At 47.0% G+C, this 18,312-nt stretch overlaps 3 protein-coding genes across 3 annotated transcripts; 2 read left to right on the plus strand and 1 right to left on the minus strand.

Moving 5' to 3' along the window:
• The first annotated feature begins 286 nt into the window (after positions 1-286).
• On the plus strand, positions 287-16,294 carry LOC6602283. Its single transcript, XM_026992770.1, has 4 exons — positions 287-368; positions 1,338-1,496; positions 15,474-15,808; positions 15,929-16,294. Exons 1-4 carry the CDS (start codon positions 287-289, stop codon positions 16,277-16,279), a joined length of 927 nt encoding a protein of 308 aa, XP_026848571.1. The 3' UTR covers positions 16,280-16,294.
• On the plus strand, positions 14,919-15,317 carry LOC6602282. The gene has a single exon (XM_026992721.1). It carries the CDS (start codon positions 14,919-14,921, stop codon positions 15,315-15,317), a length of 399 nt encoding a protein of 132 aa, XP_026848522.1.
• A 106-nt stretch (positions 16,295-16,400) lies between the features above and the next one.
• On the minus strand, positions 16,401-17,250 carry LOC6602263 (nucleolin). Its single transcript, XM_026992771.1, has 2 exons — positions 17,222-17,250; positions 16,401-17,131 (listed from the first exon to the last, which is right to left on the minus strand). The coding sequence occupies exons 1-2, from the start codon at positions 17,247-17,249 to the stop codon at positions 16,401-16,403; spliced, it is 759 nt and encodes a 252-aa protein (XP_026848572.1). The 5' UTR covers position 17,250.
• Between the last annotated feature and the right edge of the window lie 1,062 nt (positions 17,251-18,312).

An 18,312-nucleotide genomic window follows, 5' to 3' on the forward strand; every position in this document is an offset into this window, starting at 1 on the left:
CCCGAAATGAGTCTACCCGTTCCGCGAACATCTATTTTAAGCTCAACCAAAACGATTCATATTAAAGTTAATTCCCAGATTTCTGGTTTCCCATTTAAATGCCTGCTGATGGAAATGTGATGCGTATCTCAGAGCGCCCGCATGTCAATCACTGAGATTGAGCAGCTCTCCCCAAGCTCCCAACCCCCCAACCCCCAACTCCCTAACTCCGGCAATCGCTCTATTGATATTGTGTGGAGGGAAATGAAGCGGGTCTTGGCTTTGGCTTAGTTTGGTGGTTGGTGTGATGGTGGTTGCTCTGCTGGATGCTAAGCAGCTGCACGTGACTCCCAAAGTGGGGAAGGGCCCCCACTCCACACTCACCCTATGTGCGTCTGCCTTTGGTGCTTTATCTTTACGGCTGGAATCACACATGATAGACCAAGACCCGGACCACACCGGGACCGAGCTGGACTGGACCAGACAAGAATCAAAACCAGAACCAGAACCAGAACTCTCCCCGTCTCCAGGTGAAAGTTTAGCACACTTAAAGCTGCCTCATTAGAACCGAAGTATTTGCCCAGCAACCCAGCAACTATAGATATTGTATCTGCGACTGTTTTCTGTGCGTGTCAATCGCTTTTTATGTGTGAAGTGAGAGAGGGAGCAAGGGCATAAGGGAACACACAATCAAAGTGAAGGTGTTGAGAATTAGCACAAGTTTAATGAAGTATTACCAGCCATTTCATTCCATCCTTACGATTGTCTGGCTTCTGCGAGCAGAGGGCTGGAAGAGCTTTGTTCCTGGCGCGCTAAGTAGCTGCTAACCCAGCGAGGCACTTTTTCCCTCTTGCCTCCTAAGTGGATAATGCATTTCCTCGGCCAAAAAGGAAACAGCAATACTGGAGCTTGGAAGTGGCAAAAGGCAAGACACTGGAGAGCTGGGAGCTGGGAGCTGGTAGCTGAGAGCTCAGACCTGAGCGACTGGAGCTGGAGCTCGAGCTGGAGCCAGGCAAAGCAAAGGAGTCGCACGCACTCACAGTGACTGGCAGACAAACTCACTTAGACACTTGGACTTGGGCAGACAATTGCCCAAGATAGGCGACAAAAGTTGTAGCAGACGATTTGATATTTGGAAGAGCAATTTCATACTCGCACCCAATTGAGTTTCTAAAAGGTTGAGAAACGTTTCATTGAATTGGGAAAATCTATTAAATGAATACATATACATATGTATATTTATTTCAGGTAATTTGCCCACATTGGTCAGATTCAAATCGACCCTGTGTCGCCTGGCTCTGACTCGGAGGCACTGCTAGCTAGCAACTGCAATACGCTTCGTTGCACAACCCATCCAGCAACAATAACGAAACACTTAATTCGTCTGTCGTCTAGCGACGTCATCAGCAACATTCCTCAGCTCTTCTCTGGAACACCTTGCCGGCACTCACCCACTGCAACCGCCCACGCATCCCCCAGACACACATCGTTAGGAGCGCTACACAGGCACCCGCAAGGTATGCTCTATAAAATTTTACTTAAAATGCCACAGCACTGCCAGCGCTCGGCCACGCCCCCCACTCGCTTGCCTAGCCCAAAAGTTTTGTAACGAAAATTGCTGTAGTCAGTGGAGCCGGGATCGAGTTGGGTTTCGTTTCTTCTTTGGGTTTGGGCTTGGGTTTGGGTTTGGCTTTGCACTTGACTTATAAGCTGCCAGATATATTGGAGGCGGGAGTCGGGAGTCGGTGACACGCCCACAATACGTTTGCAATTTCCCACACAGACGTGAGGTAATTTTAAATTGTTTTGGGGCAAGTTTCGATGCTGCTACGCCCCCCTCCAGCACTTCTTTTCATAGGGACTTTGGACTGTCCCAAAAAGTATGCAACGATTTCTGTTCTCCGCCCAGCTTTGTCTTTTGTTTCTTTTCCATTTACGCATTGGCGAGCAATAAGCGCAAATTAAGCGCAGCTGACGAAGAGGAAGAAAGAAGAAGAACTAGAACAGATACAGCCACCAAAACACACTCGCACAACAGCACAGACAGCACAGACAGCTGTTGATGTCTCTCCTGCTGTAGTCCTTTGTCGTCCTCGTCCTCGTCGTCGTCGTCCGTGTCGTCTGCTGTTACATCAGCTTGAAAATTAGTTGCTACTTATATGCTTCACTTAGTTTTTCTTAAGTAGCAGGGATCAGCTCTCATGTGTGGGTGTGTCAGCAGGTGTGTGCGAGTGTGTGTCTCTTCCTCTGGGGATGGCCACGTGACTCACGAACATAAATGGAACTCCAAAGTTTCCCCTACAGTTGGCGCATCTCCTGGCACAAGAAAACACCCGCCCTCCAGCTGAGAGATTATTTTCTTTCTCTGGCTGCATTTTGCACCCGACCATTTTCTACTTAAAAGAGTCTGTCAACGTGATTGCATGTTAGCTCTGTTCTTCATCTCCCTTTGACTCCTGACTGCAGCAGCACGAAGGGGCACGAAGGGGGGCCTATGCAAGGGGTCTTTGCGGCTGCAGTTGGAGCTGCACTTAAGACGGGCAGCATTTGGCAAGACTTTAAGATGATTTTCCATTCGCTTTCAAGCTTAAGTAAGTAAAAACCTTGTGAAATCAGCAAAAAGAATAACGCTATGGCTGTTCCCCTAACGAGCTCAAAATTAATCTGCCTGCAGCCCATCCCCCTCCTCTGCAGAATATTTCAGTTTGGCTTTAATTATTCAATTAGAGAAAAGTGTGCGGAATGCATAAGCGAACGTGATGGATGCAACTGATACTCTCCACTCTCGTGCACGTATTTTGCGTTTGCCTCACTTTGAGTTCATTAGTTTTCTGGCACGTCACTCGTTATTCTCTTTATTGAATTATGTTCACCACACGCAAACAGACAAACAAACAGGCTGACAAATAACTGAATGCAATCCCCTTTCACATTCAATTCCCCCCGACACAACAGCACCCCCCACAACCCCACCTGCTTTGCTCTTCTCTGGGTTATCAAGCATACGCCCCGTGAAACGAGAGTCTTTTAAATGTAATTAAACCACTGCGCCGCACCGCGTTTCGCCGCACCGTGCCGTGCCGTGCCGCGCCGCGCCGCGCCGCTTCGGTTGTCGAGGCAACAACTCTCTATCCAATGCCATCTAATGGGGACGGGGAAGGGAAGGGAGGCATATGTAGTCGTATTTTCAGTAAGTTTTACCTTTGTTTTGTCATATTTGCATTATTCCAATTGCAGAATCACTTTGTTTGGCTTGCGTACGAGTGTACACCATATAATGGGTGGGCGTACGCGCACTCTCGAACATCCTCGGGGGCTTTCGGCTATGAGTTTAATCCAATTACAAGAGGATGCCGTTGCCACAGGAGATTTTAGACAGGCGCGAGTGGGCGTGGTCCACTAATTACATTAGCTAATGAATTGAAATAGAATTAAATATGTATTATTTATTTGCTAAGATTTTCACTTTGTTGCAATTAATTATTCTCATTGTTGCCCAAGCTCTGTAAATAATTATTTAATGGCATTGGCCATTCACCAAAAATGTCCAAAATGCAAACAAACGCAACGAGCAAATGCAATGAAATGAAATCAAATGAAATGTGCTTAAATGCTACATTTTGCGAAATATTTATTTTATTTATTAGTTTCACCCATTTTTGGGCATTTTGTGGGCTTTCAAATCGTGCTCATTTTGCGGCTAGCCAATGATTGGGAATGCGCCCTATGCCATGCATAAAGGGGTATGGTGAATAGATTATATTGGGAATCAACAAGCTTAGCCACAAACTAAATACATTTAATGGGACAAACAAACAAGAGTCGTAATGAGAGTGCGGCACTAAGCGTATCGCTAAAATACTCATACCATAGGAAAACATGGCCACTTCCATGATGTCGCACGGGATATAAAACAAAATAAAACTTGCTCTAGTGGGACGGCCATTATATCTAGCAGAGTTCGGAGACTCCACGGTTGCCCGTTTTGATTCTTTTGTTGATTCTTTTCTTCGGTTCTCTTCTTGGGAGTGACCAGAAGTGCATCTTCTGCCACCTTCCAAGTGCTGCGGAAAAGGCAGAAGAGCCGCTGCGTATGGAAACAAGACTGTATTGTATTGTATTGTAAACAGTATAAAGATGTGTCAGTTCAAACGCCGAACGCCGGAATGTACTTTCTGGATTGGATCCCAGGGTCTTCCGCTCTGGCCTTCGGCTACTACCGCGTCATCATGAACCAGCCAGCCCAGCTTTGCCATACTTGGAATCCATACCCTGGAATCCAATCCAGAAAGTTCGTTTGCATGTTCGACATGTTCGGTGTATATACTATACGGTTAGTGGCGGAACCAAGGAGTACGAAGTCGCGGCTTAAGTATTTATTGAGATTAATTAATTAAGATGGAGCGACAAGAAATTCTTAGTCATCGCTTTGAAGAGTGAAGGGGAAAGGTGGACGGACAAGAGCTGGGAAAACTGGGATGCAAATTCGAATTGCAGGAAAGATTGTTTGCCCCTTTCGGCATAGAGGATTCAGATGACGACGATTCAGTTCATATAGCGGAAATTATGCATAGTCCCCTGTCAGTACGATCGTTCTTTCAGACTTTTTACAGTGGGTCAGACTCGATTGATATCGCACAGTGGATCGAAGAACTGGAAGAATATGCCAGTACTTTACAGCGGAGTGATTTGCAGGCTTTTATACGCGGAACTCAGACAGTATAGGGGTATATCGCTCTTTCTGTGGCAGTGTGCGCCATCTGGCGGAGGGAAGCGCGATAGCCACACACATGCATACTGCCTGAGTATCGGGTATAAGTCGAGAGCCGCGGCCCTCTCCGCAATTAAAGGAGGCGAAACATCGATGTTGCTATCGATGGATCGATGTTTGGTTTTAACGTCTCGTCTCTGTGACAGAAATATGGCTAAAAAGACAAAGGTACGAGCTTGAATAGTTTGATTTTCTATGTTAATTCACTCTTTGAAATAAATACATATTTTTGTGTCCTGGCAATAAATATGCTTGGAAATATAGGGCAAATCGTTTGAAAATCGGCTTTGAGTGTGTGGCTGCCCCCCAATTGGCCTCAATCACGTTATCAGCCATTACCGCAAAATTTAAATTCCTTTGGATTCCCCCTATCCCGTCTCCGTACCACAAAGACCGGCGTTGTGGGACTTGGGCCAATGGATGGATGGGAGGGGATGGTGTGGCGAAGGTGCTTTCATCATTCAACATTCGCCATGTAATGACTTTGGTCAACAGAACTCATCAAGGATATGTCAGCTTTGCCTCTTGTCTCTCTTGGTCGCCCCCCGCCTCGCCCTGCGCTGCCCTTGGCCAGGACCTGCTGCTTCAACAGCGGGCTGCGGTTGGGGCTCAGAGGGCATACAAAGCACTTAACTCGTTAGCGGTTTTCGGTATATTGGTAAGCCAACAGCAACGCGAACAATAATTAAACAACAGCAGCAGCATCAGCAGCAGGCAGCCGAGAGCCGAGAGCCGCAGGCATCAAGGGGCAGGACCTCTGCTCGTACATGACTTGTCAACGCAGAACACGAGGGCAAAGCAAAAGCCAAAGCCCAGGTGAGGGCCAATCGTTGAAGATGGCAATTTGCAAATGATTGGTTGGTTAACTGATTGATTGATGGACAGCAACATTCTGCCACAAATCTTAGCCAAAAGCCGACAGAGAATCAACGGCAGATTGTAGTTTCAATTAAGTGCAATTAATGCGATTAACAAAAGTATACAAAAAAAAAGTAAAAAAGAACCTACAAAAAAAAGGAACAATGAAACCTGCCAACATTGTCTGCATTCGGGTTGATTAAGGGCTAAGCTGTTTGAATTGGTTGAGAACGGCTGGAGGAATCAGCGTCGTGCCTCATTCGGAGGTTCTGGCACAAGGCCAGCAGAGCAATGGGAAATGGAAAGCAACATTAAACAGTACGAGGGTCCGTTGGCTATCAGGGACAGTTGTAGGCACCATCCCCCAACGAAATTAAATGAGCTAAGGCCAGCCGGCTAATAGACTCCAGCTCCTTGCCCCTTAATAGGATATTAAGCTACAAAAAAACATGAAAATAAAAACACCACTAGGGCGATGGCAGGAAAAACTTGCCAGCCAATAGCACACATGACTCAACACACAAAATACTTGGCCAAAAAATGCTAGAGCTCAGACAAGGACCAGGACCACGACCAGGACCAGGACCAGGCCTGAGCCTGTACTTGGACCTGGAGCTGGAACAGGATCCCCGGCATCCCCGAAATAAAAATAACAAATATCCACAGTTAATTGAAATTCCTTAACTTTCTCAATTAAACTTTCGTGCAATGCTTTCAACTTTTGCGGGGCCCGAGACAAGGGCGAGACTTGGCTCAGTCTTTCATTCACTCCCCAAAAAAAAAAATAAAATAAAGAAGAAGAAGTTTCCCCCAGTCTCACTGTCGCTCTCCCTCCCTCGCTCATTCTTCATCCCTCTGCAGAGTGCAACATGGCGTATGAGCAACGTTGAACGTGGCCAACCTGTGGGCGTTTTTCGTCGCAACTTTATGAACTTTCCAAAGAGGCAAGGCAACGAAGGCAGCACCAGCGGATAGTGCAACTTCTGTAAGACTATTTGAAGTATGTGCAAGTAGCGACAACAACAATAACTGTCTGCTTAGCGTCGAAAAAAAAAAAAGAAAAAACGGAAAAGCTGTTGCAGCAACAACAATAATCAAGATGAGGCATAGAGCAACCGGCAGGAGACTTTCCGACTAGAGATGACAACCACAAATTGATGTGGAAATTCACGAAGCCTGTCCAGGCGGATATAGCCGCAGAAAAATGGAAAAAGTAATAAGAAACAACCATATTTAAAATAAATATAATATAATCTAAATATGTATCTAATGGTATAAATTCTCAGAGTGTACGGATACCGTCAGGAAGATATTGAAATGGATCTGGAAAAAAACCCATAGAAATTGAAGAAATTCTTTGATGATCCGTTGGAAATGCATTGGAAGATATTGAAATGGATCTGGAAAAAAACCCATAGAAATTGAAGAAATTCTTTGATGATCCGTTGGAAATGCATTGCACGTACTATAGCTATGCAACTATTCATTATGTATTTCTAAATTCAGATCCCTTGGCAACCCATTTAGTCTTTAGTTTCTGCATCAGTCCCAGACACTCACGTTGCCATCTCTAAAAAGCCTTTAACTAGCTCCAGACATGGCACACGGTCCTCCAGACCCCAGCGTTATTGTTACTGTTTTCCCTGCTCTTTTTTCACGTTTTAGGGCGTTAGTTTATAAAAAATGCACAAAGCTTGGCCGTGTTAAGAACTCGCTGCCACTCCCCCTCTCTTTCAGGCCAAAAGTGGCTGCCTTACGACGTCTATGGCTCATTCTTATCAACTTTTGGCCGTGCTTATAACTTTTGCCAGGAGGCAGTCGCAGTAGCTGTAGCAGCAAGGAGCAGCAAGGAGCAGGAGCAAGGACTTTGTTAGCTGCACGCGACAAGAGAGCATCCTGGAAACCAGTATCCAACCAGAATCCGCCCATTCAGGCAGCCAGACAGCAGCCAGGCAGCCAGGCAGCCAAGCAGCCAGGCAGCAGCCATCCAGCCCCATTCAGACAACTTCTGCTAACAACAATAATTGTTAATAATGTTTATGAAAAGTTGCCCCACCATCGTATCCAACATCGTTTCCTCGACCATCGTCCCCTGCCATTCCCTGCTGCCACTTTGGCCATAGTTTGGCATATCTTTTGGTTTTGTTCAGTTGACTGTTGCTGGTCGAGCAATTGCCTGAATGGCATTCTATATGTATGTATGTACGCCAGGAATACGAGTATACAAGACACTTGCTTAAGTTTAATGATATTTGTTTATTTATGGGCCAATTGTTGTCAAGTTTTGTGCACAAAGCAGATTGCCTTCCCCAAAGAATGAGGCATCAAATAAAATAGCAGATTCCTATGGTCCTGGACCATCCGTCCATCCATCCATCCATCCATCCATCCATCTATCATCCCCACATTGAGATTGAGGTAGATCAAATGCTCAAGATGCTCTTTCTACTCAAAGGAAGTGCAGGACACACTTCAATTTAAACTATAAGCCAGCTCTCAGCCAGGAAGAGAGCTTCCACCTTTGTCACAGCGTTTGACATGGATTGCCCCCTCCCCCTCTCCCTCTCCCACCCCCTCCCCCGGCTCAGCTCCTGCCACGACTCGAACATCCGCTGGAAATGATGCTCGGGACAATGTCTGCCAGCTGACGCGAGCTTCCGCCATATAAACACCCCCTAAATGGAAGAATGGAAGGAGCCAGGGAGAGCAGAAAGCGGAAAGCAGAGAGCCGAGAGCCGTGAGCCGAGAGGAATACCGGAAGGAAGGACAACGAAAGACTGTTGCTTAAGTTGGGGCGCCAAGTGTTCAATATATCAATCAAAGGTGTTGAAAATAAATGAAAAATGTGTCGAAAGTTTATCATTGGATACTGCCAGGGCGCAGGGGGAAATGAAAGAAACGACCAGCGGATTTTCCATTTTTCCCCATTTTCCAACGGCACAATGTGAGGGGGAAAACAAATGGTGCGTAAAAATAAAGTAGCATGCGAGTAGCACACGACATGGCAACTTTTTCCAAATCGATTAAGCTGTGACAACTTGCCAGTTCCCCCCCACACCCCCCACACCCCACACACCCCGCACACCCCACTACTCCATTTGTCCAGGTCTCCAGCTCCTCGACTCCCTCCCTGAGAGTGTTTAAAGGTTAGCGTTTGAAAAGTGAAAAGGAAATTTCCCACTGCACTGCCTTTGGACATATCCCCAGTGCTACCCCTAAGGCAGGCAAACCGCAAAAGCGAAGCTCGGGGAGCATTGAATGCATTTTTCTCGTACCCACGCCCACGCCCGCACTTGTGCCTTCTGCAGTCGGCAACTATTTTCTGAAAATCTGTCGAAAACTGTTCACTTTTGCTGCTCACTGGCAATAAGCCCCAGAACACAAATAAGTGTGGAGCGGGACCATTTGGCAGTCTGGTTTGGGGTCTAAAGTTAGCAAGTAACCTGGAATTTCGTAAAGGAAAATAGAGAGCTTGCCTTGAGGAAACCGGTGGCTGCAACTTGGAACTGGGAATGCTCTCTCCACAAACGTTATTCCAGGAACAAATTATGATCGTTCCGGAGAGTAAGTAATTGTACACGCTGATCCTTGGTCAGTAAATACCTCAAACGTGGTGCCCCGTGGTGAGCATGCATTGAGGGTATTCAAAAGCAATGGTCACATTCGGCGGCGTCGGCGGCAAGCTATTGGGCCAAAAGTGTAGCACAAAATTCTGCTGACTGCCGACTGCTGCCAGAAGCAGGCCAGTACCGTTAACGTTACCGTAACCATAACCGCTGTACCCCTCCCACGAATGGTTTTTGGCTTAAGCGTCCTCCACTTCACTTAACTTTCCGTTTTCCTGTTTTCCACTGACTTTCCGTCCAGAGCTTTTGCGCTTTTGGCGTAGAAATTCTCCAGTGTTTTTGCTTCTGGTCAAGTATGATTGGAATTTTATATGGCCAAAAGGTTCGACGACGGCGACGACGGCGAAGACGACGTCAAAATGGCCAACACGTAGTCGGGCAGCAGCGGGCGGTGGCCATCAAGTGTTTGACTTTTAGTTGGGTCCTGGAGAGCGCTTCTCACTGGCTTTTGCAGAGCAAAGCAAATTGTTACTGACTCCTTTTCGATATTATTATTAATTTATGTCCAAGTTCGAGTACAAATACGAGGCAGGAGTACAGTGTACCAGAGTACACATCACCATAGCTCCATCTCAATCAATAAACTAGTCACGTCTATGACACCCCCAATGGACCATCCCAATCGCAATCGCAATCCTAATCCGAATCCCCATTCGATTCAATCCAGTCCGGAAATGAGCAGCAAACAAAAATATCCATTTGCAATTTGTTGCCTGGCGATTAATGAGTATTGGAGTGGAGTGGAGTGGAGTGGATCTGGCGGTGGAGCGGAGTAGCCGAGTAGCAAAGTAGCGAAAGAGCCAAGAGAAACTGCTTAATTTATGTTACTTATCAAAATGGCGCTAATTGAAAATTAGCCGGTTATCGTGCAATTATCTGGACTGGACTCTTCCTTGCTTCCCATATGCCCAGGAGTATGGGTGGCTCTGGCTGTTTCTGTTTGGCTTTGGGTTCTGCTGGCGGGGGAAATTCAATTTCCATAGCCAATAGATAAGCGCACCCCAAAACGAAGTCGGAGCCAGAGCCAGAGCCGGTGCCGGATGCGCTGGAGTTGGTCGGGGTGGTAGGGTGGTATATATATTTTGATTTGTGCGTGCCCATCCACCGTGATTTCCTCCCCTGATAAGCGCAGCCGAAATTAAGAGACAGCATCCCTCGCCTTTCTCCCGAGTTAATAGACCATGGCCTAGTACAATTTATGGCCAAATAAGTCGGCAAGTCGGTGAGTTCAGAGCGTGGCCTGTTCTGCTAATAGCGGGCGATGATTTGGCAATTGTTTGAATTTCAATGAACCGATTGTTGCAAGATATGTATATATGTAGGTGTAGACCTTTGGCAAACAACAACAAAAGTACTTAGTATGTTATATAAGCAATGTCAAAGCTCTGATGGCCCCTCCCTCGCAGCTCTGTCAACTGCCAAGTCTCTTTAGATCACCAATACCATAGGTATCCAGAAAACTAAATTCTTGTGTCTAGTTTACTCTCACACATCCTTCAGCCATTCCTTGAATCAATTTCTCTTTCTCTTTGACTCGAATTCACTTCTTTCTCCTCAGCCTCTTGCTTCGCCGTTTATGTGTGTGTGTGTGTGTCTGTGTATGGGTATGTGTGTTTATTTGCTTCTCTATTGGCCATTTCAATTCCTCTTTGAGGTCCGGGCCAGCAAATTGGACAACTTAAAGAGCTCATTAAATTAACTACACGCATCTGGACGACTTTCGGCCATTTTCACTTGTTCTACATATTTATTATTATCTTTTTGTGCCTCTCCCTCTTCCTCTCCTCTCCTCCCTCCCTCTCTCCGTGTGCGTTTGTGTGTGCTCCTTTTCTCAATTTCATTTTGTCAGTTTTTGTTGGTCCTCTCTCCTCTGCTGACATGACATGAACTGTAGTTTATTTATTATTTCTCTCTCCGCTCATTTTCCCATTCTCCTTGTACACTTGTACACTTTTCGGGCTTCTTTCCATTTTATTTATATCCTTGACGCATGCAAGCATGTGTGTATGGTGTGCATGTATGGGAATCAGGTCATATATGCACACACACACACACACACACACCCACACACACGCATACACATTTGAATGTCCGTAGTTTATTGTCAATTGTTTGTGGCATTTATTTCGCAATTGTTTTCCTCCATTTTGTCACTTTGTTTGCCTCTGCCTTTTGTTCATTTATTTATTTATTTGATTAGTTTTTATTGCATGACAATTTTCCGTGCATGCGAATATGATAAAAGAAGTTTCACTCTTTGTCCTCGGGGCAGACATGCAGATACTCCTGCCCCTGCCACTGCTAATGCCACCTATTGTGGCAGTACTCTGGGCAGCCTGGACGTAGGCTGAGAATTGGCAGTTAGTGAAAAACCACTAAGGAAAAGGACAGACTTCATTATACCTACAACTATCGGGCCATCTTCCTATCTAAACTTTAAAGATTGTCCTTGTTAATGGCATTTATCAAACCATAATTCGTTCATCAGTTGACTATCATTTAACCAATTCAAAGTCAATTTTCGCTCTCTCCCTCTATCTGTCATATGCCCTGCACAAACACAATAAAAGTCCTTCCACAGGATAACCCATCCATTAACCCTCATCGACTGCAATGGGATTGGAGACCAACCCCCCCCCCAACCCCGTTTTGCCCTTCACTCGCCTCACTTTGAATGCGGATAACCATATGTGGCCTCCCTGCGTTGCAGCGCGTTGCATCGGACTCAGGCTGGGGCTCAGGCTCAGGCTCTGGATGCTCGGGCAGAATGTCAGGACATCCATCCATCCGATGTTATTTGGTCGCCCCACAGTCGATTGAATTGCCATGCGGCACGTGCAACATGAATGGACTCGCTGCAATCGTCCTATGCATATAAAAGGAGGCTGAAAGCTGTTGATGATTGGGCGTGGGTGTGGGCGTGGGCGTGGGCGTGGAGCTCGGCGTGGACGTGGGCATGGGTCTGCGAGGTAGAGCGCGGCCCTAACGCGTGGCTTCAACTCAATTATCAAACTTTTGGCCGCCGATCCGGGAGCCAACCTGGACTCGGAACACCCTACCAGAACCACTATACCACTTTGCCACACTGCACTCCACTGCACTGCCACACACACACACACACACACACACACACGAGCTCGTGTACGGATTGCCAGACAGACGAACGAACACGTGTTGGAAACAAACGGAAATGGATTTTTGATTGAGTGCACAATAAAATGTGCAATGCATTTTACAGGCCAAAACAAGAGAGAAACGAGTATGAAACATGCAAAAGAACAACTCCCTCCCCCAAAGTGGAGTTAGTCGTATTTATTTTATTCTACTCATATCAAAAAAATAACAAAAATCAAAAAAAAAAAAACAACAAAATCTACAAAAGAACCTTTTTAATTTTGGCGAAAAGTTGCAATTTATTTGGTTCGCCCTTCCATCATCATGAAAGTCAATTTATTTCATTATAAAGTGCATAGGACTGGGGGCCGGGCCAGTCTGTCTTCTTTCCGCATCCTCTGGTATCCTCCTTTTTCTTTCCATTTTATGGCGCATATTTGGCCAATTTATTGGCCTCATGCTCATGGCTAACAAATTGCAAACACACAATGTGGATGGAAAATTATTGCGTCGTTCGTTCGATTGGATGCAATGAAAAAGTTTTCCATCTTCCCCCTTGGCAGGGGTTTTTCTGCATTTATAATTGGAAATCTATAAAGGGCGGATCGTAAAATAGCCCCCGAGTCAAGGGTCAGACATAAAAAAAAAAGTACGGAAACAGTTAACGGAAGTGAATGATGCCCTATCATAAAACGAGAGTATGGAGATCAAGCTAATTGATTGACTGATGGATGACGACTCTCAGTAGCGATGAGGAGTATGGGAAGTATGGGAATGATATGGATGATGGAGAAGGTAAGTCCTCACAAGGATCAACCCAGTCTAATAGCAAAATCGATCAACCCGAACCGAATGCAGACAACAGCCAAGAGCCAAAACTATCCCTAAATGTAAATATGCTGCCAAAAATCTTATATAAAACGAAGACAGAGACGGAGACAGAGACGGAGACAGAGACAGATGCCTCTGGCAGTCGCTCAGTCATGGGGAATCACAAAAACGATGCCAATTTTCGACTATTTCCCTATGGCCAAATTTGTGTATCCAACTTCTGTGGGCCAGCGCCGGCAGATCGATGTCTGGAACGGGCTGGGTCTGGAGTCCTCGTGGTCTAGACATTGTCTAATGACAAACGCAAACCACAAAAGATGACGACGACAGCGACATTGAGGATTGAGGACTGTGGACTAAGGACTGAGGACTGAGGATTGAGGGAAAGGAAAGGAAAGGAAAATGTTATGCAAGTCGCTCCAAGTCGGAGCCAAGTCAAATGGAAATGCTTTCGGATGAGTCCTTGTCTGGCTGCGGACAAAATGCACGAGTAAGATAAATAAACTGAACTTTAAATGGCTGCCAATCGACCGTCGACCCATCGATGACTTGTCTATGGCCTGGCCTGACCTGGCTAGTTCCCATTGACCAGATAAAAGGGGAGGTGAAAGGGAGACGAGACTTCAAGATGAGCAGCGGGGCATTGAAGCGAAAGAATCTCTCGATTCGATTCGATTCAAAATTCATAAAATGCATGCAAAAATAAATCGAACCCAAAAAGTGGCGCATCATCATTATTTATTCGACTTTACCCCACCGCACCACCACCACCACCGAACCAGCACTTCCACTCTCCTGTGCCTTTGGCCCCAACAAAAGGCACAATCAATGACGACATCGGTGTTTAAATTTGTCGAAGCAACAGGGAATTTGCATAGTTAGAAGAGAAATAGAGAAAAGAAGCAACAGACTATTGAGAAATTAATATGCAAATTGTTCGCAGAGAGAACGAACTCCTCTTAAGCATTGTTCCCATTCAAGTGAAATTTCTTGGGCCAAAAAGTTCTTCTTGGCGGCTATAAAATAGAAATCTCATGCCAATAGCGATTTCAGTATTATTCCAAAACACGACCATGAAGCGCTCTTGGAGTCTCTATTGCGGAGGTACGTTCTCTGACAAGGTGTTGTATGTGATGACAGTGTATGGGGGATTGCGATGGTTTGAACAGAAGACTGTGGAAAATTATGAAAAGGAGTCCTTAGCTAGAATTTGCTAGAAGTTTCGTGGGGAACAAGGTCGTCTTTTCTTTCGTCTTTCGTTTTACCCAAACGGCAGCTCCTGAGTTCCGCTGAAAGAGGTTCCCGAAATGTCCAAAAATTCCAAGAATACCAAGAAACCGTATCCGTATCCCCTGCTGGGTCTGGGTTTTGGCGAGGACTAGAACAACGCCACAAAACCCAAAGGGATCTGATCTGCCCAAAACGGCGCTAAGTTGACAGCCATAATTGAGGCTTAAGTCTGGCTCTGGCTCTGGCTCTGGTTCTGGTTACGGTTTTGGAACAGCAACCGGCAGCTCCAGCCTGGGCTGGTGTCATAAAGCCATAAATAATCCGCGGAAATACCCAGACCCCGAATGAAAATTATGGAAAACTGCAAGTTTATGGCAGGCACACGCACGACCAGACACTCGCTAATGATCCAAACTACCTGAAGGACCTTTAAAAGGAGCTCAGCCTAGAGTCCTGAGCATCAAACGGAGCTGGATCGTCGGAGAAGCAGCATGATTGACGAACACAAAATGAAGAAACACACGGAGAATAAGCAGCGTTCGAGCAGCAAACCGCGCAAGTCCCACGATCCTTTGAGGAAAAAGAAAAAGGCTCTAAAGAAGCTGCGCAAGATGGCACCCAAAATAAATTTATCCTACCAGCTGTTCCTCTACCGCCAGGAACTAAGGCGGGCCAGTGCGGACTTCTCCTACTTGCGTCTGTCCAGAGCCAAGATAATGCTGACCAAGGAGCTGATAGCCAAGAAAATCGGCAGCTGCGATCAGATGAGCAGCGTGGACGATCTGAAAATGCTCAGCCGGGAGGTGCAGTTCAAGAAGCGTCTCACCAGTCAGGTGGAGCGCCTGGAGGAGTTCAAGAACCTGGGCCTCACCGAGATGATACTCGATGGCAAGAGGACAACCCTATAGCTGTGGCAGGAGCAATGGAAACGGCAAAAGCGTTAGGCTAGAGGCTAGGACTGGGCATTTACTTTAAGCTAGTTGTAATCTGTTGGGCTGTAATATTTTATCAAATAAAATATCGCAACGAACAATTTAATCCAGCTCTTTGCCACAACCTTTCAGCCATACTGCTCTGCTCTACCAGTCTCTGCTCAGCCCAGAATGTCACCTATTCGAACGACACTCAGGAGGCCCTCAAACTGGAGGCGTTACTCCAGTCGTCATCCACCACTTCAAGCACTTCGAGCACTCCGAAGCCCCGTGGCTGCTCGACTTCTCCTCTGACCAAGGCCAAGGCCAAGCAGGCCCATGAAATCGAGGAGGATGATAACAACTTCTCGAACGATCGGCTGCCTGCGTTGACCGACGATGAGTACAGCAGCCTGGGGGAGGATGCCAATCCCTTGCACTTCCTTAAGCAGCAGCCTCCTCCACAACAGCAGCCCGCTAAGCAGCAGGTATGAAATGGTTTAATCCTGGGTAATCCCGGGGACCCACTGACGATTGGTGATATTTACCTCTCTCGCCACTCCTGTGATCCTTGTTTTATTGAAGTGTATCCTTCATTCCCTTTACAGCAGCCCAAGCCTGAACCTATGGCAATGCCCCAGACCGGTGGATCTTCCATCTACATAACCATCCCCATATACATCAATTCGGCCGGCAAGCTGCCCCTCACTCTGACCATTGGCGACCAGCAGATGTCCCTCAATCAGCTGCGAAAGTCAGCCTCTGGGTCGGCAGCAGCGAACAAGAAGAACCCCCATACGAAGGCGCCCAATTCCCACTTCAATCGTTTGCTGGAACAGATCGAGACGACTCCCAAGAGGCGGACCACCAACCGCCATCGCAGTCAGCTGAAGAGCAATATCTATGCGGCAAAGGAGCGCCCGGATCGGCACGCTTCCGTCTACTACCCGAGCCTCTGAAATCCGATCATCGGTGCTTACGTATACATTATAACATAACTTTAATGGCTAACAATAAATAAATGACAAACAAAGTAGCTGAGAAACTTGTGTGGAACTAGAGTTGAAGACGGAGCTCTGGCTAGACAGCATTGCTGAGAGGAGTCGCGGCATCAGTCACTTGCTGCTCCACCGGCTCCACGGGCTTGACAGGCTTGACAGGCTCTGGCTCGGGAGCTGCAGTCTCGGCATCCTTTTCGGGATTCTGCTGCGGGGACTCCGTCTCGGGCTGCTTGTTCTCATCCGTGTTGGGTACGACTGTGGCCGGAGTCTCATCATCGTCATCGTAGTCATCGCCGATGACCTGCTCGATGGTCTGCTGGATGAAGTGCTCGAACTGCTGGAAGTACTGCAGAGCGTTGTTGGCCACCTGTGCGGTGGGCAGATCTGTGGTGACCTTCTTCAGGGCATCGCGGATGAGCACGAGCACTGGCTTGCGGGAGGGAGCCACTGGCACTGCGGCTGTCACAGTGTCGGGGTCTTTCTCCAGCTCTGAGGGGGTCTCTGTGGCGGCTTCAGAGGGCGTCTCCTCAGTGGTGGCCACATCGCGACGTCTTCTGATCAGGGAGTCGTCGTCATCGTCATCATCATCATCATTCTCTTCGTCGTCATCTTCCTTGGACTCCTCCTCCACCTTGTGCACATCCTCATCGTCGTCGTGCTCCTCACTGCTGTCCGCACTGGAGTTTTGAACCAGTTCCTCCTCCTCCTCCACCTCCACCTGCCGCGAGGCAGGGTACTCGAGGCTCGTGTCGATGTCCGACTCAGCCACTGGGGCAGCACTCGCCACACAGGCCAGGGCCACTAAGGCAGCTGCACCAGAGAGAAGAAGAGAATTAGCTGGGGCATTCCATATATCCACACTCCATTGCAGGAGGGAGGTAGGTAGGTTCAATGGCTTACCGAGGGACAGGTAGATGGCTCGAACCATAATGCTAATCCTTTTGTTTCTTTTCCGTGGGCGAACAGTTGACTTTTGCAGTTTTGCGGTCTTTCTGAGCAAATCCAGCGCTTTGCTTTCGCTTTTTATAGCCCCACCAAAATGAAAGTAAATCAACAAGGCGCGCTCCACCTTCGATCCCAAACCAAGCCATCCCATACGATCCGATCCGCTCCGCTCCGCTCTCAGCGAGCTCCGAGTCTGGCTCTGGGTCTGGCGACTAAACAGAGCGTTGTCCAGTCGCTTTTACTGCAACCGAAGCTCTCTTTCTCTGGTTTCTGTTCGTTTCTTGTTTCTTTATTTTGTTTTCTTTCCGTTGGACTTCTTTTGTTTACCCTTCACACACGCATACACCCACCCACACACACACACACACTGACGCACCAAAGAAACCAAAATCATTTATTTAAATTTTGTGTGCGTTTCTTTCTGGTTACTTCTTTCATAAATTTCGGGCATCTGTCCCGCCGACAGCCTCTGCTCAGCCCTATTTGCCCTAGAAATTAACGAAGCCCGCTCTTTGTGGCTGATATGCAAAACTGCTTACAAGATCACTTAGTAGGCCCCCTTGGGTGTTCGGTGTTCGGTCATCGGGCCCTTAATTATGTAATTAGACATGCTTGTAGTCCGGCCCGGCATCGATCAGATCGCCCCCAACTGGCTGTCTGGGCTGGCTGGCCGGCTGGCCGGCAATGCATCCATCAAACACAGATCCCAACTTTCTAATGCTAATGGGAAATTTTGAAAACATTTCCATTAAAAATCAAATATAAATAAATCAACAAGAAAGCAAATGAAATGAGAGGGTGGACGAAGAAAGCCGCCGATCAGCGAGATCACGAGTTGGATGAGTGAGGGAATGATAGGTGCAATTATGGATGGTCATGGCAGATCAGAGACCTCTCGGAGAATGCTCTGAGGAGTCTCCGAATGATGTCTAAGTCTATCCTCTAGCTGGAAATCAAGTTTAGGCTTCACTCTAATTAAAACTACAATTACCTGCGATGGAAGAGCTCTCTCACATAGGAGTAGATCAGAGATCAACACACTGGCA

The sequence above is a fragment of the Drosophila persimilis genome, unplaced genomic scaffold (genome assembly GCF_003286085.1).
Source record: "Drosophila persimilis strain 14011-0111.01,24,50 unplaced genomic scaffold, DperRS2 tig00000780-arrow-arrow-pilon, whole genome shotgun sequence".
In the NCBI taxonomy this organism is placed as follows: Eukaryota; Metazoa; Arthropoda; class Insecta; order Diptera; family Drosophilidae; genus Drosophila; species Drosophila persimilis.